This window comes from Tamandua tetradactyla, chromosome 3 (genome assembly GCF_023851605.1).
Source record: "Tamandua tetradactyla isolate mTamTet1 chromosome 3, mTamTet1.pri, whole genome shotgun sequence".
Lineage (NCBI taxonomy): Eukaryota > Metazoa > Chordata > Mammalia > Pilosa > Myrmecophagidae > Tamandua > Tamandua tetradactyla.
Window position 1 is genome coordinate 31,881,479 of NC_135329.1, and position 24,623 is coordinate 31,906,101.

The following is a 24,623-nucleotide window of genomic DNA, read 5'->3' on the forward strand; positions in this document are numbered from 1 at the left end:
CACGAAGGTGGGAGAGTTAGTCCTTGCTAAAAGATCTTGCCCAGCCCGGAGCGTCTCCTCCATAGGTGTTATAACAGGAACAACATATGCACCTACTACCTGGCCACCTACAGACCCAATTCCAAGTGCCTCTTACATCTTAAACCATTTAATCCTCACCACAACCCTAGCAAGTGGATATAATCATTACCCCATTTTTATGGATGACAATAGTAAGGTAGGGACAATTTGCTGAAGATCATGTAGCCACGTAATGGTGGAGATGAGATGGGAGCATGTACACTTGGTTCCAGGCGAGAATTCTGAGACCACAACACACTGCTATGGGGCAGAGGGGTGTGGGAGATGAGAGTGGGGAGAGAGGAGGAGAGATGCAGGGAGAAAGGAGAAGGAATAGGGGAAGGGAGGTAACAAAAATGTGTGTGTACAGGGAGATTTTTATCTCCATCTCAAGGGCCAGGAAAGCTTGGGATATGCGCTTGTATTTAAGATTTACCTTGAACCTCCAATTTCATGGAAACGTGAAATCCAAAACATGGCCCAGTATTTCTGAGAATTACCGGGGGATCATGTCTCCCAATCCACTGTGTCTCTACCTTCTTCTTCCACAGACTATCTGGATTCCAAACCCCAGATTCAGCCACTTCGCTATTTTGCCCCAGTTGCTCACCCAAAGCAAGGACAGGCCCTCATCACAGCATTTGTGGGTGCAGTACAATCTCAGTTCCAATCTGGGGTGAGCCTCACTTGGTGTAAAATTATTTAGCAATCCCCTTGGGGCCTCTCCATCTCCAGATGCTTCTCAGCACCCTGCCTGAGGCTCCTCTCCTTGCACCTCCCTGTGGCTTTTAGCCTCTCCTCTGCACCCCCTGCCCCTCCTGGAAATGTCAATTTTGCTCCTCAACTCCTCTTCTCTGACTCCTCAGAGCCAATAGCCACCATCAAGTTGTAGAAATGTTACCTTCAATTACCAAGAGTTTATCAGGGTAAATTTTTTAACACCAACTTGATTATCTCCTTAAGAAGAATTTCAGGGTCAGCAGTTAAGATAATAAAAAATATATTCTCCAGTAAGTTACATATTCAAATAGAAATGCTTCTTGGGAAGTGAGCTGGGAGCAAGATTGGGGATTGATGGCTGGGCGAGGTGGGGGATTGGGGAGACAGAAAGATTTCTGGAACGGGAGGCATTTGTATTTTCACAAAGGGCAACACTAGGCTGGATGTGAAGGGGCCAAATGCAAAGTACCCACAAAGGGCTCGGTGAAGGGCAGCTCACGGCCAGTCAGCGGGAAAGTAAGCTCTGGTAAGAAAAGCTTTAAGGATGAGATCCCTTTCTGCAACCATGTTAGAAGCAAGAAGGAGGGAAAACGAGTCTGTGAGAGCTCAGTCTGAGTTCTCAAACCAAGAGCCCATTGTGATGTCACCAGTCAGAATGGAGTTCTAAGGAGGAAGGCTCTGTCAGTGTCATTCCCTCAGCCCCTGCCTTTGTCACCTCCAGGCCCATGAGCAAAGTCACCCGCATGCTCCTGTTACCAGTTTTGCTGCTCATGTCCCAAGCCAAGGGCACATACCTCGGTGAGTGTACACCTCTCTCAAGGGCCAGAGCATCTCACAGTGTCAGGGCTGGGTCCATCCTCAGGGCTGGACATGGCAGCCACCTGACCACCCTCTTCCCCTGCCCTCCCTCCCTTCAGTGGTCAGCAGCAGGGGCAAAGGGAGAGAGAGAATCTCTTAGCTGACTGAATAACTAGATAATTAGCCACTGGAGGCCAACTCGCAAGAGAACAAGGATGGCAGCTTTGTTTCTCTGTGTTTGTGGCTTTGTGGTTTGTAGCTTCACACTCCATCCTTCAAAAAACCCCATTCTTACATTCTACACGCTCCTCTTCCACAAATATCCCTGAATGGTAATTGATGGACACCTCTAGATGCAGAATTCACAGCAACAATATAAGACACATATACCAATACCTATGCCTGCTAATGTCAAGAGGAAAAATCAGTAAAGCAGATCCCCAAACCCCCCAGTAACTGATGAAACCACGTGGTGAAGGCATCGGGCATCCTCATATTAGTGATAGTCACTAGTTCATTCTTCATATCCGACAAAAAGTCAGTGATATTCCCTTCAGTTCCAGGTATATATGTGCAACAGCTAGTTTTAACTAAGGCACAAGTTCCTTCCTGTGCTGCTGTGGAAATATCTAAGGCCATGCAGTTTTGGAGATTCACCTTGAGCATCTGGGTGGTTTCTACTGTTAAGAATTGAATGCTTTGCTTTCTATCATTTAAAGCTCTTGCAGTATAACCTGCAAGAGCATACACTTGTAAACCAGCATCAAGAAAGGACTCCTGTTGATGGGAGAATAATGGCCAGGGGATATTCACATCAAGCTCTACCATGTATCTAGCAGGCTTTCAGGGCTGGAAAGTTATGGGGTGTCGCTGGTAAAGTTTTTAATATTTGCCCTGGTAAGAGAGGGAATATCCTCGTGTGCATCAACCTGCCAGCCAAGGGTAAAGATGGCCATTGATGGTTTCCTCGTGCTCGTGCACCCTGGCTAGGAGCTGGGGAAACGCCGTGGGTATAGTTTTTGTGCCTTTGTCCTGTGTACTGTGTGTCAGATACAATATATGTTCAAGTGCATGCTGGTGTGGGAGTCCATCCTAAATGTATAGGAGTATTAGTAGTTTTACTTTTGTCTCGGTCTGAAGCATAGGGGTGCCATCTCCACTAAGACACTTTGTTCAGCTATGACCCATCCTAGTCCATCCCATATTCGGTACTAAAGCGGAGCAGCTCATGTTCAGTTTATTTCTACAGTGCATGTATAGCTTTAGTTGTTGGATGGTATGTGTGTGATTAAAGATAGGCTAGTTAATGGTAAATTCCAATCATCAAGAGACTGTCAGGAGACCCAGGATCCCCATTCTGTTAGGTTAAAAGGCAATTCTCTCCAAGGCATCCCATCTCTGGTAGAAGCCAGCAACCATCCACACATTCAGCTGTCAGTCTGCTTATGCGTTGCAGCCACTTTGGTTGTCCATTTTAGAAATTCATTTCTTTCTGTTGTAAAGATTAGAAACAATCTCAGAACAAAATGCAAGATGTTTAGTGGAAGTAACATGGATGTGTTTGGTAATTTGTGAGTTACAGGCCCATCTCCAGGCAAGATAATTCCCAGCATTGGTTTCTATCCCAGGGAGGTGTACCAAGGACTTTATGGCATCCGAAAGGAGATTATATGAAGGGACTTGTGTATTAAGCCATAATAGGAGTACAACTTCTGCCCTAGCTTCTGTAGAAGAGGCTGTCTGCAAACTAGAGCAATAGAGATCCTCTTCATAGCTGAGAGGTGTCAGAGTTATTGCTAATTTCTTTCCCTGTCAAGGAATAAGAGTTCCTGTCCATTTGGGTGATGTTTTCCAGTGGAGGCCCCTTCCTCCCCCCATATTTGGTCGGTGCCTTTGGATATGACCTGCGGCAATCTCAGTACATGTCCCTGTTATAATTGGAAGAATACCTTGTTCTGATGCTATTTCTGTTTTTATTGCTGGTGGAGTGTACATAGGAGTCCTGAAACATATGTATGCTAAAGTTTGTCCAGTCACCAGTGCACTATTTATCAGCCTAATTGCTTCCTGTAACTGAGGGGCTCACCCATGCAATGAATGGTTGAAAGATAACTGCAGTAGCTATTATTTCAAAATACCATATTTCCTCTCTATCGGGCCAGTGACCTGGGGGTTGTATGGCAGATGAAAATGCCAGGCAGTTTTTTCTTGTGCCTAGTTTTGGATATGGTGACCTGTAAAATGGATGCCTAGGTTGTTGTCTATGTTGTGGGTCCCCATATAGGAAAGTTTCTCAAGTCCTCATATTGTTGACACTTGAGTCACTCATTGAGGTCCAAAAGCCTGCAGAATGCCTGAAGCAGTATCTGCATGGATCTGGGCATATTTTTGTCCTTCTGGCAGAGGAAGGGGTCCTATATAGTCTATTTGTCAGGGTTGTCCGGCCTGCATTCCCCATGATATCTGCTCCATATTATGGGTACGGGACACCTCTGTTGAGTGTTTGTTAGACAAGACACATAGGCCATAAGCACATTGCTGTATTTCAAAGGGGGTGTACTCTTTTACATAGTTCCCATACAGTCTTATTGTCCTTATGTCACGATTTATGATGTAGTCAATCTGCTTGGTCATGGTTTTCATCAACCTACCTAATTTTAGCTAAGGTGTTGGCTCCCACATTTCCCAGAGGCATGCATGAGGTACAGGCTGGAATGTGCCAGACTGTATTTTTATTATTTTGGCTTTGGGATTTGGTACCTTAACCCAGATATCTTCCCACAGGGCTTTCCCCTTTATGTCCTTGCTAGATATGGTCCACTTATCCTGTTGCCACCATCCCATCCAAAGATGGGAATATCTTGCCCAGCTGTCAGTGCATATGGATATCAGCATAGGCTCATAACCATCTGACAGCTCGCAGCTCGTTGTCTGCTCTGACATTCTCGATGTTCTCCTGCATCCGTCCATGTGGTGTCTGCAGTTGTTTGAACTGCTGTTACTTGCCATCGGGAGTGGGGGGTGTACTCTGCAAGAGCCTTCAGTATACCAAACATCTTTTGATGGGGCTCCTATACCCTCATTAATAGGTAGGTGCCCCTTACCCCATTGATGCTACTTCCTCTGTTACTGGCGTGGATGGTATAGGGAGTTCAGATTCCCTACATACATACATGGCCCCAATAATTTATGTAACTTCTCAGAGAGTGGACTAGTCTGGAGAGAACTTCATTGTTGTAAATAAGGATGCCATTTTTGTAGCATGCTAGCCTATGCACAAGCACTTTTGTTTGAAAACAAGTGTTTTTGACCCATCCACTTATTTGCAAAGACACTCACATAGTTGCTGGCAAAGTCTTGGTTGTAGGTTCAGTTTGCATAAGAGCAAGATATACTGCTAACCATTATTATTCAGTAGGACTACATTGTTGTTGTTTCTTTCCATAGCTGGAACCAGACCCTGGATGGTACTTGCTTACTGTTTGTTTTTGTCATAGGCCCCACCAAACCCTTCTGGGTAGCTGGCAACATTTACTTCACAGCTTGCACTGCTATTAAAATACCTAGGGACTGGATCTCTTTTACAGCTCTTTTTGCTTGTTGAAATGTTTGTTCAGCCTCAGTATCCCATACCAGTGAGCTCCCTTTTTATCAATTCATAGAAGGGTCAAAATATTTCAGCTAAGTGGGGTAAAAAGGGTCTCCAATAATATAACAAGCCTATAAAGGCTTGTAGTTCCTTTACAGTGCAGGTTGTTGGACATATTTGTACTTTATGACCATTACTGGAACAACCTTTGTCTTACCCAACCAAACCATCCCTAGGAATTTTACAAACTGTCTGAGCCTCTGGATCTTAGTATCATAGTAAAAGGTGCTGTAACAAGGCTGCTGTTTCTAGAGATGTAATGCTATCAGAAGTAAGCGTAATATCAGTATAGTGAAAGACAGCAACATTTGGTAGCTTCTCCTATCTTGCTAGATCAACTGCCACCATTCCATGACAGATGATAGGGCTATGTGGGTATTCTTGTGGCAAAACCTGGAAAGCCTACTGCTACCCTCCCCATATAAATGCAAATTGATTTGGGGTATCTTTAGCTAGTAGGATACTTAAAAGAAGTTAATTAAGTCTAATGCATAATGGAACTCTCCAAACTGGGCCTATAAGTTTTCAAGAAGCATTGCAATATTAGACACTGCTGTGTGAAAAGGAGGAGCAACTTTATTTAATTCTCAATAATCAATTGTTATTGTCCAACTACCATCCGATTTTTTCACTAGCCATATGGGACTATTAAATGGGTTCTGTGCTTGTCATATGAAGTCTGGCCAGTTCTTTTAGTGTTTCACTCATCTCAGCATGTTCACCTTAGAGGTGATAGTTTGGTGAGCTGAATCCCCCTGGGTGGGGGCACATGTACCAGGGACCATTGAGAAGAGCCCCATATAATCAATTCCACCATGAAGGTGAAATTGCACAAGAGTGGTGGTAAGGTCTAGATCTTGTAACACATCTACCCCTAAACACATATTCAGGAATGGGAGAGATACATACAATATCTTTTCAGGGGATGAGGACCCAATTTGCAACTTTGGAGTAGTTTGCACTATCATATGACTTTTCCCCCAACCCACTTATCACCTTTAGGAGCCCATTTAATTGTTTGGGGTTTCCATAGATGTGTGTGCACTCTGTGCCAACATCAGTAAGGGCTACAACATGTAAATGGTTTGTTGGAGACCAGTGGATAACCAGCTTTACGTGAGGGCTCTGATCACCTGCTATTACTAGTATTTGCAGGTGACCATAGCCTGCAAATCCCCTAGTCTTCAGGAGTAGGGGATATCCATCCCCTAATACCAGATCTATTTTCCTTGAGGGGTGCTGTAGGAGTGAGAATTGGTGGCACAGATTTAAACATAGACAGAGGCTGATATTTTTTCTCCTTAGGCAGATTTTGTCAGAACCATACTAATATAGCATTAGATGATTGTCTATTTTTTTTAATTGGAAGTGCCCATGGCAATTAAATCAGCCCATAACTGTTTACTGATTACACGTGCAGACTCTCTCTGCCCCCTTCCTTACCAGATCTCTTTGGTAACTTTCCTTATCCCTTTGAACTGTATTCTTTCCATTTCACCCAAGTCCACTATTGTCTTTACCACCCAGTGAATGGCTTGGCTGATTAGTGGATTTAGAATAGCTACTAACATCCCATACCAGCCAGGAGGATTTTATCATCATTAAATCCACAAAAGCGTTACGCATATGCTGCCTTCTTCATTCACAATTCTCTAACTATATATCCTGTAACTCTTCCAAAGATGATTATCTGCCTGTTGTGGATGACCTATCTCCTTCATTAGGCAAGGCCAATTTTTCAACTAAAATGGACCGTACTAATAAGTTTTGAGGATTGTTTGGTTTTTCCCTGCCTGGTAAAGATGCTGGTGAAGAGGGGGATTTGTAGTTATGCTAGCCATTTTTGCTATTTCCACTCCTGAAAGCATAATAACATCTCCCCCTACATCTCATAATCTTAGTAACCAAGTGACTATGCTCTCTCAGTCCTTTTGTTTAAACTTTACTGTTAATTCTACTAATTTTGCAGGGGTATACTCCCTCATTGCTGTCTGCTTCCCAAGAGTCACCAAGATCCTTGGTTGCTTTTATTTTTGCCATTAGTAATAGCCTTGCCTGTTTAGGCTTGTCTTCAATTTCTATTTCCTCCTCCCTTCTTCAGATCCCAGACTTTCCTCTGGATAACCTGTTGGTCCTACCACTATGGCATCCTCCATCTGTGCATTTTCACAACTTTACTTGCCAATTACTTCTAATCATCCTTCATGGGTTTGTACCTTTTTTGCTAATACATTAGTATTGTTGGAACTGCTAACCTAATATCCTTTCCTAGAGTTAAAGTCTCTTCTAATCTTCTTTCTTCAGTTTCTGTTTTTAATTGGGCTTCAGTAGCATATCTAACCACCCATAACAACTGCCATGTGGTGACTTCACTCCTTTTCCTTGCAATTTCCATTTGCCCCCAGGTCTCCTGCAAGACAAAAACACTCTGGCTGGCATTTCCAGAGTGTCCCATACCATGCACTGGGCCAAACTGTTCTAAAAAAACAGGCTACCTCCCCCTACATACTGGAATGTGGCCACCATGGGATTTCCCTCATGGATTCTTGTATCCCTTGACTTGTTATATTTTCAGTCTCCTGGCTGGCTCACCAACTGTCTGGCAGTGAACCTACAGACACTTTGGTTCTGTAGGGTTTTTTGCCAAAATTTGACAGGCACTTAAAACTGAAAAATGAAGCAGGTCACTTCATATAGCGAAATAGTAACAGTTTATTAGGGAACTTACAGACTAGCAGCTGGTCCTCGTGACCACAGAACATTCAGCATAACACTCCACACTACCCAGAGGCATGAATGGAGATCATACCTGGTAAGAACAAGGAAATCACAAAGCCAAGTCAGGATTTACAACATCATAAACATGTTTCTTTGAAGTTACTGATAAGTAGCAGGAGTAGTTCTAGTGCAGATAACTAACATGCTTAGGAATGTGCACGTGTGCTTTAAGTTGTATCTGTGGGGGTGGGTGTTTGCTGTGTCTAGGAATTTATAACTTCTCTGGTTTGTGGCCTCACAGAGTACAGGGGGTAGGGGTAAGGGGTGCATGTTGTGTAGAGAGGGAATCTGCAGAACATCAGATACCCCCTCTGCAAGTGTGCCCAATAGCAAGGGGACCTAAAACAAATGCTTACTCAGGTCAGTTCTCACCTATTTATACCCTAATATCCAAAATGGATATTAGACATTCTGATAGCTATTGCAGCATGAGGACTTATTCTGTGCCAAGCACTGTAATGGGCATGTTAACATCCATTACCTCGTTTAACCCTTATAGCAATCTTATAGGGTAGGTGTCATGTTATGCCCATTTTAAAAATGAAGAAACTGACAAAAAGAGAGGATGAGTAAACATTCCCCAAATCACTTAGCCAAATAAGCAATTGAGCCAGGATTCAGACTTGGACTATCTGAATCCAGAGACCATGCTCTCAGCAGATGCCATATTCTGCATCTCAGAGAGAAGATCCATAACAGTCACCGGACAACCTACAAGCTCATGATCATTCTTAATATTTTAACATATTTCCTTCTACACCCATAGGTCCAAAAGTTTAACATCATAGAACTCACATCACTAAACTCCTGACTGTTTTACTCACATCGTTAACATTGTCTACATCATTAAAATTTTCAAGGCTGAAATGCTCATGATATGGACTTAATTAATCATAACATTTAGGTTATTTTAATTTTTTTACTATTATAAATATCACTGCAGCAAACATCTTTTGATGTTTATATTTGCTGCATTTGAGATTTTTCCCTTAGGATAGGTTTCCATGAGTGGATTACCTCTCATGGTTGAATGTCTCCTCCAAGTCTGGTATGATCCCAGGCGCTGGCACTCTGTGCCAACAAAATAACATGGTTCCTGGCCTCATGGAGCTTATATTCTGGCATCAGAGTCAGACAAAGACAGATCAATAGTATAATGATATAACACAGTGATAAAATGAATGAAGGAACATAATGCAGGTAGGAGGGCTGTTTTAGATACAAGTCAAGGATGGCTTCTCTGAAGAAAAAACTCAACAGAGACCTGAACAAAATAAGGCAGTAAGCCATGCAACCATCTGAGAGAAAATTCTGAGGAGGGAGGAGCATTCAGTAGGGTTAACCCTTAAGCCAGTTTGGCTGGGTTCAAATTTTGATTTGGTCATTTATTACTTGCGTAATCTTGGGCAAGCTGTTTAACTTCTCTGTGCCTCAGTCTTCCCAGGTATAAAATGGGTGTGGTGATAAAAATCGTGCCAACCTCAAAGGGTTGTTAGGAAAACTAAGTGAGTGTCTTCCTAAAGTGCTTCTAACAGTACTTGACACATAGTTAGCACTATATTTGTTTGGTAAATAAAATTAAAAAGACAGAACCAATCCAAAAGTCCTGAGTAGAGCCTTTGGATATTCGATGACTTAAGGCTCTTGATACATTGCTAAATTCATATCCCAGGTTTTTTAAAATAAAAAAACTGACCATCACTGGGTCCTTTAAGCATACACTACAAAATCCTCAAAGGCTCTGTTGAGCTGATGCTTGGAAAACTAGCATTGGGAAAGAGAGAAGGTGGGGTCCTGGGTTCTTAACAGTCAAACTCATTCCTTACTCCAGAACACAAGATTGTCAGTGGAGTCAGCATATGTTAATGTAGTGTCTCCTCTTGGCTGGGGGAGATGAGCTGGACTGGGACTCAGCCTAAAGGTGAATTCTGTCCTCAGAGGAGGCAGCTGCAGCCTTTCTTCCCACCTTTCCAGTAAATAGAGCTCCTCGGCCTGGACTAGCCTAGAACATTTCTTACAGGGTTTCCAGTAAGTTTAGGCTCTACTGTGCCTCCCTTCTGGTTTCCCAGATGTATTAAATTTCTACTGCTGCTGCAACAAATTACCACAAACTTAGAAATTTAAACAATACTAATTTACTATCTTACAGTTCTATAGGCTAGAAGTCTGAAATAGATCTCACTGGGCTGTGTTTCTTCCTTGAGATTCTAAGGGAGAGTTCATTTCCTTGCCTTTTTTAGCTTCTGGAAGTCATTCACATTCCTTGACTCATGATTCCCTTCCTCTATCTTGAAACCCAGTAACAGTGCATCTCACTGTGCCTTCTTCCATAGTCGCATTGTCCTCTGACTGACCCTATTCTCCTGCCTCCTTCTACTTCTAAGGATCCTTGTGGTTACATTGGGCTATTTGGATAATCGCCCCTGTTTTAGGGTCAGCTGATCAGCAACATTAATTCCATATGAAAAATCCCTTTTTCCTTGTAAAGTACCGTATTCCTAGGTTCCAGGGACACCTTTGGGGGTCCATTGTTCTGTCTGCCACACAGAGCTGGCATTAGGCCAAGTGTTTTCTTATTTCTCTTAGATGAGAGCAGAAACTAGCTCTATGAAGTGACTTGCCTAAGATCTCAGTGCCAGGAAGAGACAGAGCCTACATTTTTGACCCATGCCCTGAGCCTTATGCAGCAACATTAAAGTATCTGTCAGCTTGCTTATGCTACTAGACTGGCTCATTGGGGCAGCCTCAGTGCCCTCATCTATACAATGGGTATAATCATGTCACACTAAGCCTCCTCTTCCTAGCACAGTGCCTGGCTCATATTAGGTGTTGACTAAGTGTTAAATCTTTTCCCTTCCACTCCCCTGGGAAGTTCAGAGGCAGTGAATTCTCTGCCAACCCTTGGTAGGATCCAGAACTAATGCTTTCTATTTCCTTTTCTGACAGGATGTGGTGAGAGACCCATGTTCGAGGGAGTTGCTCAGTATTCCAGAATCATTGGGGGGATTGAGGCCAAGGTGGGTGAGTTTCCATGGCAGGTGAGCATCCAAGCAAATAACGAACATTTCTGTGGTGGTGCGATCCTGAACAACTGGTGGATTCTAACAGCTGCTCATTGCTTTGTGATAAATAAAGTTTTGTAAGTACCAAAAGAGCTCATCTTTGTTTACTTCTATCATTGTCTACACCCATGTCACTCTCAGACCTGATGGTTGAGGGGGAGTGCTATCACTATTCAGTCCTGAGTCAGACACAAAGTCCTGATGATCCCCATGCATACTCTCCAGCCCTGAGAGTGTAGAAACTGTGAACCCGAGACTGGTACGCTGTTGTGCCCTCCTCAGTGGACCAGTAACCTCAGGGAAGGCCAGTAGTTTTCCTTGAGGTTCTATGCTATCCTCTCCAGGAAAAGCTGTGGCTTGGTGGGGTCAAAAGGCTTAGTCCACCAAGCTCTTGTAGAACATTCAAAATCTTCTAGGAGAAAATTCTCTTCTAAATTCTGGAAGTCTGGTTTCCTGGGCCATCTGCAACTCTATTTCCCTGCCCCTTGTAGAGTTTCCTCTGTTCTTCAGGGTATCGTTAGACCATCTAGCATTTACTGATTACTGACCATGTGTCAGAGACTCCGCTAAGGAACTTCATCTGCATTCATTCATCTAATCTTACAATACCCTCTAAAGCAGGTAGAGTTTAAAATCTCACTTTATAGATAAGGAAACTTAAGTCCACAAAGTTAAGTGACTCACCCAAGGTATGGAACTAGTAGACAGAGACAGAATTTAAATTCTGACTCCGAAGTGTGTGCTTTCCACCACACCACTTCAAGAAAGTTTGAAGGTGTGGAGAAAGATTAACTTTAAAGGGTTAATCACCAACCTGGGGAAAGAGCTTCAAAATGACATAACCAAGGATTCTTGTGTCATCTCTTCCCATGGGATATTTAAGGATTGGCTATTGGAAAGTTTCTGGTTATTCTACCTGAAAGTGGGGACTGAATGCTAACATATATTGAGGATCTTTTTTGCTTAATCAGCAACAGGTCTAGATTAAATCCTATTCCTGGATCTCTAAATTGGGGGTAAACTGATTTGTATAAAATAGATATGATAATACCTTGCCTATCTGAAGACTGGTTTGATCCATGCCATCTCATCTTTTGTTGGATCTTCAAAGTGTCCAAAGTTCAGCTCTACCTTAACTTTATTAGCTGAGTTATTTCATTGATATTCCTGAGCCCCATGATGGAGCAGCAGTATGACTGTGGTCTGCTGCATTGGCTATTTTATTCTGCTTCTCTGCATTGCTCAAATTCTCACATTTTGTTTTGGCACAGCCCCAGTAGGACCAGTTCCAAAGGTCTCAACAACTATCTGGGATTTAGGTTTTTTTGGCATCAAATTCTGTCCACTTTGTGACTGTCCACCCCTCCCACTTCTAACTCTCTGGTTCTCTGCCCTCAGGCCAACAGAGCTGATTGTTGTGCTTGGGACCAATGACCTAACCAGTCCATCATTAGAAATGAGGATGGTCACCAACATGATTCTCCACAAGGATTTTGACAAAAACAGCATGGACAATGATATCGCCTTGCTCCTGGTGGACACACCCATCATCTTCAATGACTTGAAAGTACCCATCTGCCTGCCCAAGGAATCCAACCACAGCACCTGGCACGAATGCTGGGCAGCAGGATGGGGGTGGACTAAGACGGGTACGTGATGTGGCTGCTGGGTGAAAAGCCATATCATGGGTGTCTGAGGATAGCCCACTGAATCTGAAGGAAAAGGGCAGAGGGAAGAAAAGGAGGGAGGGGAAGGGAAAAGACCCTTCATTAGTGCAAATCCCTGCATGGAAGAGGATGCTTAGCTCAGCCTCTTCCAAGTGCCAAGGAAGCATGTCCCACTCTGCAAACTGAAATGCCAGGCCTGATACATTTCTCAGGTGTGGTTTCCTTCATCTACGGCAGAGTGGCTTTGTTTGTTTAATTGAATTTAAATACCTTTCTGCAGTGGGCCTGCTACAGTTCTGTCACATCCCCCATGATTCACACATTCACGTTTCCTATGTGGTTCCTGCAGGATTTGAGTTGCCAGCCCTAGCCCAGACTTTTGACTATTCTGGACTATTGCCCAGCAATTCTGAGAAATGAATCTGTTGTTACTGGTTGCTTGCTATTTGTTGTTACACTGTTACTTGACCAAAGTAGGAAAAAGTCTATTAGTACAGAAAAGTGTGATGAATTCCCAGCTAGACTCTCTCTGCCCCCTCCCAGAAAAGCTGACGATCATGCAACAAGTAGGGGAGGAAAAGGGACAGATAGCAATGTCTCAGGCCTGAACAAGATTCTGGATCCATAGGGATGCTTCACAATAAGCTTGTCCTTGAAGATGGTAGATATTCCAGCAGTTTAGCAACAAAAGGGAAACTGGTGGAACACAATTCTGGGCTTCAGACACTACAGGAAAGTTAGAAGTGGAGGATTAGGCAGGTGGAGTATTCATAACAGTAAAAAACTTAGTAAAGGGTAGAACTGAGAAATTTCTGTGTGGTCAGAATTCGTGGGATAGAGAGAAGCCCATACTAATAACTGGAGCCTAGCAGCCCAGAAAGAAGCTGAGAGAAATTCCCTCTAACGACTTTTAGCCAACTCACCCTTGCTGGAGTACCTGGAATTTTTTTTCTCTGGGGGGGTCCAAAGTAATTTTCAGTGGCCCTGTGTGAGGGAAATGCCATACTCACATTAAAAATAACCACAGGAAAACATGTGAAAAAGCAAGATTATGCTAAGAAATGGTCAATAGCCAGTTCTAAGGAGAAATCAAGTCAGTATGCATAGTTAGAATGAATCTGGAAGTGGATGTGGAAATAGAAATAAGATTTTGAATGAAAAGAATCATACAAGTAAAGTAGGTAGGGAGTAGCCTGGAAAAGCCTGGGGGACAGATGAAGAAGAGGGTAAAATGTGCAAGGAATTCCCTGAAGGAGTGGAGAGAAAGGGGCTGTGAGGAACAAGGATGGGGGCCTGGGGGCTGGATAGGGTGGCCAGTGGGATGTAGGACATACAGGAGCATAAGAAGCTCTAAGACCCTCTGCATGGTGGCTTTTCCAATGTGCTTTCTTTGTGCACCAGGTGACAAAAACTCTGCGAACACTGACTTGTTGAAAGTGCCAATGATCATCATGGATCGGGAGGAATGTTCAAAGAAGTTTCCAAAAGTTACCAAAAATATGATGTGTGCTGGCTACAGAAATGAAAACTATGATGCTTGTCAGGTGACTAAGGTGTTTCCATCCCGTACCCTACAGCCTCTTCTGCTTCAAGGCCACCACAGCGAGTGCATCCTGTCTTTGCTGGAATAGATGATTAAGAGTCTGGAAAACGTGGGAATCAGGGCCTTGGGCCATGGGAGTGGGAACATAGATTGCATGCATACAATCCAGGCACTGTCTGGGAGTCAATGTGCAGCAGCCCTGCACAATTGTTTCTGGTCTTCTCCAGGAAGCGCAGGTAAATAGGGCTCCAAGCCTTTCCCCACATCTTGGAATTCTTAAAAAACAAAAATCCAAGCAGTATTTAAGATCTATACCAAGGGTCATTTTAATTCACTCATTTACCAAGTTTGTTGAGCATCTACTGCATGCTACACCCTGGGGATCCAGCCATGAATGAGATATGGCTACTCTTCTAAAGGAGTAAACAACAACAACAATATGATGTGTGTAGGTTTCACTGAACTAACAATCTGGTATTTTAGTGTCTGTCTAATGAAATGAAAATAAAAATTTAAAAAGAAAAAAATTTTGATTGATGACTAGAAGAATAGATAGAAACCCAGAAGTTGCCTTCCTCTGGTTTTAAGGAGAACTGATAGGATTTGTCTTCAAAGCTAAAAAATGTTCTTTTGTCTTGGAAGGGGCCACCTGATGAACCCATCTAGTTCTAGCTGAAGTTAGTTGCCTACTTATGGCTCAGGCAGTTGATTTGGTGATTGGTGGAAAATTACAAATGCAAATGTTTCAATGAAATGTTAAATGTTCTGTGGAGTTACGTAAAAGGCTGCCACATGGAAGGAGAGAGGAAGGAATTATTATTTAATGTGTGGAGATTGGTGGTTATCCTTGGTGGATGGAGAGATAGGGTCTTGGGAAGACCAGTGCCAAAACAGGGGTTGGGGACAGTGAGGGAGAAGAGAATAGAGAAGGGTCTCTGAAGTAAGATGTAATAGACCCAGCAACATGGCGCCAGGACTAGGAAGAGTCCCTGCGTGGTAAATAAAGTGAGATACATAAAGAGAGACAAAATTAACATCCTATGAAACTTGTGTTTTCTTCCCAATCAGGATATTTCAAAACATTAAAAATAAATCAGAGTGTTGGACTTCTAGTTCTGGACAAGGTAGAGTAGGTGCATTTCTCCTTATCTCTCCTACTACATACAGCTAAAAATCCTGACCACTATATGTAAAACAAACATAAAGAGATTTTGAAAGACAGAGAGAAAAAGGTAAACTGGCTGCAGACTCTAGGACTAGGGGTACAAAAGTGGTGGGCTACTTGGGTTTTCTTTTTGCCTCTTACATATTCTGGACAATGCTGAAGAAGCCCACAAGCCAATGGGCGCTGACAAAAACAGAAAACAAAGTCTGCTCTCTCTTCCCAAATGACCAAGAAGGATCAGCCTAGTAAGAAAGAAAAGTTTTATTGTGTTTATTTTGTTTTTTGATTTTTTTTATAATAAACATTCTATTCAAGAAAATCATCAGGAAAAAAATCACAATCCCCTTTCTTACCACCAGCAGAGGCCAAGTGGAGCGCCACTTGCTTTCATGAGGCACCCCGCCTTCTACCTCTAAGAGTTGGTGTCAGAGGAGGCCAAGGGCAAATCCAGGACTTTTACCACCACCGAGTAGTAACGAGCCATCTCTGACTCCACAGTGCTAGTGGAGGCCTCCTGGACTTCTATCCCATCCAGCTCCAACGGGGCATCCCACCCCCTCCCGTTGGTGTCAGTAAAGACCCGAGTGAGGAGCCTGGACTTCAGTCCCATCCAGTGTTAAGAGTTGGTGTCCCCCTCCCCCTCCCCAGTCTTGTTAAAACATAATTATTTAAGTGACCCAAGTCTCATAGTATACTACCCAAATGTCGAGAAAATGTCATACTTAGAGTTGTGCTAGTGTACATGGATTCAATCAAGAAAAATAAACCTAATAAATATTGATACGTATTAAGGAAATTGAATTTATAATGTAAAATCTTCCAAAAAAAAGGAATCTCCAGGTCCACATGGTTTCAGTGGAGAGTTCTACCAAACATTTAAAGAATTAAGACAAATTCTATACAATCACTCCCAGAAAATAGAAGATATGGGAACACTTCAAAAATCATTTTATGAAGCTAGTTTTACTTGATACCCAGCCAGACAAATTTGGTACAAAAAAAAAGAAAACTGGAAACAAATATTGTTTATTATATAAATGCAAAAATGATTAATGAAATATTAGCAACTAGAATTCAACACTGTGTAATAATTACACACCATGACCAATTGGGGTTTATCCAAAGGTGCAAGTGTGTTTCAATATTAAAAAAACAATCATGTAATCCACTGTATTAAGACCATAGAAGTAAAGTCATCTGATCTTATCAGTTGATGCAGAAAAATCATTTGACAAAATCAACAACCAATTCATGATTAAACTTCTCAGAAAAATATAGGAATAAATGGGAACTTTTGCAACTTGATAAAGAGCATCTACAACAAGTCCGCAATTAGCATTACACTTAATGGTGAAAGACTGAGTGTTTTCACCCTAAAATTGGGATTGAGGCAAAGATTTTCACTTTTATCATTCTTATTCCACATAGTACTGCAAGTTCTAGTCGGTGCAATTTGTGCCAGTTTGAAAGGATTTTACATACCCTAGAAAAGCCATGTTTTAATCCTAATCAGTCTTGTGAGAGCAATGGTTTCTTCTAATCTCCATTCAATACTATAAATTGGAAACTTGATTAGGTTATCTCCATGGAGATGTGACTAAATTAATGGTGGGTATTAAACTTGATTAGATGATGAGTGTCTATACCCATTCTATGTGGATTTTGATTCGTTTACTGGAATCAAGAGAGACATTTCAGGGAAAGTTCCTTTTGAGAATGAGGAGAGAATTGCAGAACCATGACAGGAGGACAAGAGAGCCACAGAGTCCACCAGTCAGCAGCCTTTGGAGATGACGAAAGACAACGCCTCCCAGGGAGCTTCTCCAGCAGCTAGGCTTGCAGAAAAAGCTAGCAATCTATTGCTGTGTTCACCATGTGACTTTCCACTTGAGAGAGAAACCCTGAATGTCATCGGCCTTCTTGAATCAAGATATCTTTCCCTGGATGCCTTAGATTGGACATTTCTATAAACTCGCTTTAATTGGGACATTTTCATGGTCATAGAATCATAAACTTGTAACTTATTAAATCCCCCCTTTTAAAAGCCATTCCGCTTCTGGTATATTGCATTCCAGCAGCTAGCAAACTAGACAGGCATGAAAAGGAAATAAAAGGCATATGATATGGAAAGGAAGAAATGAAAGTGTCACTATTTGCAGATGATATGGTTATCTACATAGAAAAATCTCTAGGAACCTATTTTTTAAAACTCAGAACTAAAAAGTGAGTTCAACAAGGTTGCAGGATATCAGATAAACAAAAATCGATAGTATTTCTATATACTGTCAATGAACATGTGGAACAAAGATTAAGAGTCCAATGCCATTCACAGTCACTCAAAAAATGAAATAGATGAATATCTAACAAAACATATACAGGACTTCTTTGTGAAAATTACATCATATGGGTGAAAGAAATCAAAGAATGGAGAAATATAGCTTATAAATGGATTGGAAAACTCAGCATAGTATAGATGTCAATTCTTCCCAAATGGATATACAGGTTTCACACAATTCGTATCAAAATCTTAGTGAGAATGTTTATAGATAAAGACAATATTCTTTTTTTTTTTGTATGCTGCATGGTGGGGTCACATTTCATTGTTTTTCCATGTGAGTATCCCGTTATTGCAGAACCATTTGTTGAATTTTTGTTTGTTTTGCTTGGTTTTTTTTGTTTTGTTTTGTTTTTTTGCACAGACCAGGAATTCTTTTAAAATTTATATGGAAAGGCAAATGAAACAGAATAGCTAAAACAATTTTGACAAAGCAGAATAAAGTGAGAGGAATCAGTCCACCTGAATTTAAGATTTTCTACATATATAGCTTCAATAATCAAGATTATATGGTATTGACAGACAGCTAGACCCATAAACCAATGGAAAAAAACATAGAACACAGAAGTAGATTCACACAAATATGCCCATCTGATTTTTGGCAAAGGTACAAAAACAATTCAATGGAGGGAAGACAGCCTTTTAAAAAATGATGCTGGAGCAATTGGACATTCACAAGCAAAGTAAAGGAAGCTTAACCTAAGCCTCATACCTTGTTCATTAATTCAAAATGAACATGGACTTAAATTTGAAATGTAAAACTATAAAAACAACAAAACAAGAGAAGATCTTGGGAGTCAGGGATAGGTAAAGAGTTCTTAGATTTGACATCAAAAACATGATCCATAAAAGGGAAAAATGTTAAAGTGAAACTCATTCAAATGTAGAACTTATTCTGTGAAAGACACTGTTAAGAGGATGAAAAGATAAGCTCCAGAGTGGAAGAAAATTTTGCAAACCATATATCCAACAAAGAACTTGTATTTAGAATATATAAGGAACTCTCAAAACTCCACAGTGAGAAAAGCAAACAATCCAATTAGAAAATGGGCAAAAGGCATGAACAGATAATTCACTGGAGAGGATAAACAGATAGCAAATAAGCACATGAAAAGATGTGCAAGTGATTATCCATTAGGGATGTGCAAATTAAAACCACAATGAGTGATCACTACACACCTATCAGAATGGCTGAAATTAAAAAAGAAAATAGTGATAACATCAAATCCTGGTAGAAATGCAGAGAAACCGATTCACGCTACATTTCTGGTGGGAATTTCAAATGGTGCCACCATTCTGGAAAGCAGCGTGCCCATTTCTTAAAGATCTAGATAGACAACTCCTATAAGTCACATCAGTTGCACTCCCGTGCATTTATATCAGAAAAACGAAGACATATATTCACTCAAAATGGTGTACACAAATGTTTATAGAAACTTTATTCATAATAGCCCCAAACTGAAGACAATTTAGTTGTCCTTCAACAGTTAATTGTTAAACAATCTGTGGTACAGCCATACCACAGAATACTGCTCAGCAATTAAAAAGAACATACTACTGATACACAACAACCTCTATGGATCTCCAGAGACAAACCAAGACCATAGATATGAAAGTGTAACAGGAGAGATTTTTGGAGTGACATAAAAGTTCTATGTCTTGACTATATAAATGTTAATATCCCGAACAATTATATTACTCTAGAATTTTGCAAGATGTTACTTGTGGGGGCAACTAGGTAAGAGGCACAGTGGACTTTTCTATTATTTCTTCCAACTGCATGTAAATCTATAGTTATCTCAAAATAAAATGTTTAATTTCAAAGAAATAATTTTTCAGTGGCACAGTCAAGCAAAATGTAAAATCAAACGTACCCCAATCTGTAAAGCAAAATAGTGTTTTGAAGGATCTGGCAACATTCTGGGTTAACAGTTATCACAGGAAACTGCAGCTGTCTATTTTCTTTTCCATCTCCCCAATCTCAAGTAGAGTAGTCTTAAGTATGTGTGAATTCCCAGTGCCTAGCACAATGCTTGGTCTATGAAAAAATGTTCAACAAATGTTTGCTAAGTAAGTGAACCACAGAATCCAGCAACTTCCTGTCAACAAAGTAACCACAGAGGAGGGAACATCTGAGCAAGGCCTAAGGGATGTATGTAAGAGTCTTCAGGTGGAGAAGGAAGTTAAGAGCTAGCAGTCAGCTAGGCTGCTTGGGTATTTGGTTATTAAGCTGAACTGGTTTTAAACTGGACTACTTTCTGGAGTGTTAAATATCTCAAACACATCACCCACAGCAGTTTCAAGGAAGTCTTATTTTACTACATAGAATCTTAGAATCACAAACTTTTAGAGCCGGAAAAGAATTACCAAAACATTTAATCAAAATTCAATTTTAAGGAAAGATGTCAATACAAAATTTACCCACCACTCAGCTTGATATCTTGCCCATTCCTTTCTGTTTTGCTCACTCTGTTCAATGCTATACCTGTGACTCAGAGAGGAACAGTGAGGATGAAAGAATGGCTTCCAGGTCCAAACTACTTTGTCTCAGGATCCTGTAAGTGGTTGTGGACTTCGCCCAAGGAGACTGGGCACTGCTGGACTCTGCTTCGAGAAACTTCAACAGAGATGAGATGCTGGAGAGACTCAGGAATGCCATCTTATTGGGCTGGGAGACTGGACTTAAAAAGAAAGAGGAACTTTGTTGCCAAGATATCTTGGTGCAAGATATCTTGGTTCTTTGGTATGATAATGGTAAACTTCCTAAGAGATGATTGCTGGTCCCCTCCATTAGGGGAGGTTCATGAACGTTAGAACTTAGATCTTCCCAAAACACAGAAGATATTCAAGACAAGTGACCCTCACCTAAGAGAATATCGTGTCTCAGGAGAAAGACTGTGAATATTATGAATCTGGAGAAAGACAGTAATCTGAGCACAAACCATAAATATGACCCTTATGTTGAAGGTTTGAAACATGATGCAAAGTCATTCAGAGAAGTTACTCAGTCAAGAAATCCCATAAGAGTTACAAAGCTGAAAAAGGTCTCTTCTATTAGGCCATCCTGATTCTAGAATCTGAAAGGAATCCTAAAGGACAGAAACCCTAATTGTGCGCTGTAAATGGAAACTTCTTTGATCATAATATAATGCCTACAGTTCATAGAGGAGAAACGCTATATGAATGTAAAAATTATAGAAAGACTTAACCTGGAAACTCAATGGTCAATGAAGACCAGTTGATTCATATTATAAAGGAGCCACTTAAATATAATAAATGTGGAAAAGTTTCACTTACAGTACATAACTTAGTATGTGTGATCATACTGAAGAGAAACCAAATGAATGTAATGTTTGTGGAAAAGTCTTCATTTATGATTCATCCCTTAATCAAAATAAGAAAATTCACACTGGAGATAAAATATATAAATGTGCCTAATATTAAGAAGTCTTCAATTATTATATGTCCCTTAAAAAACATGGAAGAACTTCAACTAGAGAGAAACCTATGAATGTAACCAGAATGGAATATCCATTAGCCAGAGTTCTAGCCTTTACAAGCATCAAAGAACTCACACAGCAAAAAATGCTATAAATGTAGCAAATGTGGAAAAAGATTTAACTGGAACAAGTCATTTGATGAACATCAAAGAATTCATACTGGAAAGAAACCATATAAAAGTAAGCAGTGTAGGGGCGGTGTGATGGTGGCTCAGTGGCAGAATTGTTGCCTGCCATGCTGGAGACCTGGGTTCAATTTCTGGTGCCTGCCCATGCAAAAAAAAAGAACAAGAAGAAAAAAAAGTAAGCAGTGTGGGAAATCCTTCATTTATAGAGCACATCAGTGAGATTTCACACTGGAGAAAAGCCCTATGGTTTTAATGAATGTGGGACAACCTTCAATCATTGCTCAATCGTTGGTCAACATTTGAGAATTTGTACTGGAGAGAGACCTGATGTATGTAAACTATGTGAGAAAAACCTTCCATTTGAGCTCTCATCTTTCTAATCATCAGAGAAATCATACTGATGAAAATGCCTTTAAAATATTAGAACATGATTGAGCAATTACCATCAAATTTTGTCATATAACATGTTAAGAGCAAAGTGGATTTGTAAATTTCAGAGAGCACCAAGGATCAATCAGTGAAGAAACTGTTAAATGGATCTTGAGTCTAAATATTAATTAATGAGATCAGCCTCCTACAAATATTAGTAAGTGAAAGCACAGCTGTGGGAAGAGTATTGCTGAGAATTCTAATACTAAATTGTATATTTGTTGAAACAAATAATGGACCTTAACACAGAGAGGCAATGGGCCATTTTTTTTCCATTAGCCTTCCACCATTATTTTTCTTTTTTTTTTTAATACAGATAATAAAACTTATTATAAACTGACAATTACATAACACATAATATCTATGTTAAACCAATATTAAAATATATGTGTGAGACTATATAAACAGAAAAAAAATAATAAAAATAAAAAACTGTTTTACAGATGAGAAAATAAACCCGGATGATTTATATAATTATTTGGAACAACGATTCCCTTTGATGTCTGAATGGATCAGAAACAATATAATCATTCTGAGGCTCTTTCACACATACTAAATTTTACCCTCTCCCTTATCCTATAAGAAGGGCTTGTACAGGTCCCACGCTCTCCATTTAACAGATGAAGAAACAGGAATTCAGAATTTTAAGTGACAGGGCCAGGCCTGGTAGCCAGGTAAACTGCCTCTTGTACCCACAAAAAGGAGAGCATTGATCAGGTGGTGCAGTTATCTCACACGGGTGAGCTTGGGAGGTTTTGCTGTCAGTAGGTTTCTCACCAGACAAGTTGCTGGCTACCAGCCTCAGCCCTTACAAGGGAACCTTCCCTTAGGCAGGCTATTATCAGTGCCAGATCCCCTGCTGGCTGAGGCCAAGCCCTCCTTGAATCAATCCTTGCTTTCTTACCAAAAGGAAGAAGAAAAAAAATTAAAAGCATGAAAAGACATGTATTTACAGATATCCTTCTGGATCCCAGCAGTTCATGAAGGAATTCTCTGTTTCTTAATATACAAGCAATGTTTTAATACATAAGAGTAAAATAATAACATTGAACTCCATTTCTGGAGCATTTACTATGTGCCAGACCCTGTGCCAATTGCTTTATAAATTTTTTTCATTTCATCTATGAACAATCTTAGAAAATAGTTGTTATCTCTATTTTAAAGGTGAGGAAGCTGAGACTTAGAAAAGTTTGGTTATTTGCCTACGGACCATTCTCTCCCTGTTATGTACAGAAATCATAAATATGCAATGCCACATTCTTATAAAGTTCATTCCTTTATAAAATGAAGAAAATTGTAATAACAACTGTAATGGAAGGAGCTAGTTGAGTGGAAATCCTGCTCGCTTGATTCTTGCCTTATGACTTTGCCAATAAAACTAGAATAAAGAACACAAAAAAATGCAGCCACAAAAATAGATGGGTGTTCGAGAAAAGTGTCTACTGGAAATAGTAGTTTTGGTTTTCTCTGATATTTACTGGGTATCTTTGAGCTGTCTCAAGCTTCGACCTTTCTGTAGATTCACAGCGTAGATCTATACATCAACCAGTTTGGTGATAAATTCCAGTCAACCCAAACTCTACTCAAACAAGATTTACTCATTTTCTTGCCCCGTACTTCATCTCCATTACCTGCATGCAGTGACCTAAGCCCTACCAGAAAAAAATGGACGGAATCCTTGTCAATTCTTTCTCCCTCTCCATCCATGTCCCATGTCCTTCCATGACCAATCACCAGGTCGTGTTGGTTTTGCTTTCATTTGATCACACTTCCCACCCAGACTACCTTGTGCCCTGGCTCAGACCTCATCACCTTTCTCCCCTTAGCCAGCCAGCCCTCCACCACCTGCCTGGCTCCTTTCCAATTGATCCTCCATACACACTCGGCTTATCAAATTCCTTTTCATCCTTCAAACTTTGAAGTGCTTTGAAGTCTTTCCTGAAAGATCTTTTCCCCAACAGAATCTATCCCTCCCATACTCTGTTCTTCTCCCGTATCTCATTCATACTGCGCCTGCTCCATACAACACAATGATCCTCTTTGTTTACCTTTGTTTCTCCCCCACTAGGCCATGAAGTTCTATAACACAGATGTTTCACAATTAATTGTACCACAATAAAGATCTGGTAATTCGAAATGATCGCATCTCTTCTGATTCTCAGTTTCCTAATTAAGCAACTGCTGGAGGCAGCCTGACAAAACACACTTCTCTCATAGGGCCAGGATAGGAGTAGGGATTGGTTGGCAATTGCAAGATTTCCTTCAGTGGCCTAGAGTAGAGGAAATCTCTGAGTCCTCTTCCATTAATAAACTGCAGTTTTTTCAAATGGACAGTTTAGAATGTAATTCACGACTGAACTGTGTTCTCTGTTCACAGGGTGACAGTGGGGGGCCTCTAGTCTGCACCCCAGAACCTGGAGAGAAGTGGTACCAGGTAGGCATCATCAGCTGGGGGAAAAGCTGTGGACAGACCAACGTCCCAGGAATATACACCTTGTTAGCTAATTACAACTTCTGGATCAAGAATGTGACCCAGTTGGAAGGAAGGCCTTTTAATTATGAGCAAATTAAAACCACTCCCAGGGAGGAAGTAAAATCCCTGGCCTCAAAATTCTTCGAGCCAATCCCCAGATTCTGGCTCCTGCTCTGTTTTCTGCCCTACATGCTGTTCTGAAATGTTTTCCACTGATAATAAAGCATGTTTATTCATTAACCAAAGGAAGATGTGTGAGAACATGTCACAAGCAGAGAGATTGGCTACAGATGAAAGCTAAGGGCTAGGACCTGAG

At 40.9% G+C, this 24,623-nt stretch overlaps 1 protein-coding gene and 1 long non-coding RNA gene across 2 annotated transcripts in view; one reads left to right on the forward strand and one right to left on the reverse strand.

Moving 5' to 3' along the window:
* The window catches only part of LOC143677213 (uncharacterized), a 352,942-nt gene that overhangs the window by 285,014 nt on the left and 43,305 nt on the right, over positions 1 to 24,623 (reverse strand). The gene's annotated exons all lie outside the window — the stretch shown is intronic.
* PRSS55 (serine protease 55) lies at positions 1,424 to 24,548 on the forward strand. The gene is made up of 5 exons (XM_077151857.1): positions 1,424 to 1,578; positions 10,952 to 11,144; positions 12,466 to 12,716; positions 14,136 to 14,278; positions 24,212 to 24,548. The coding sequence occupies exons 1-5, from the start codon at positions 1,506 to 1,508 to the stop codon at positions 24,506 to 24,508; spliced, it is 957 nt and encodes a 318-aa protein (XP_077007972.1). The 5' UTR covers positions 1,424 to 1,505; the 3' UTR covers positions 24,509 to 24,548.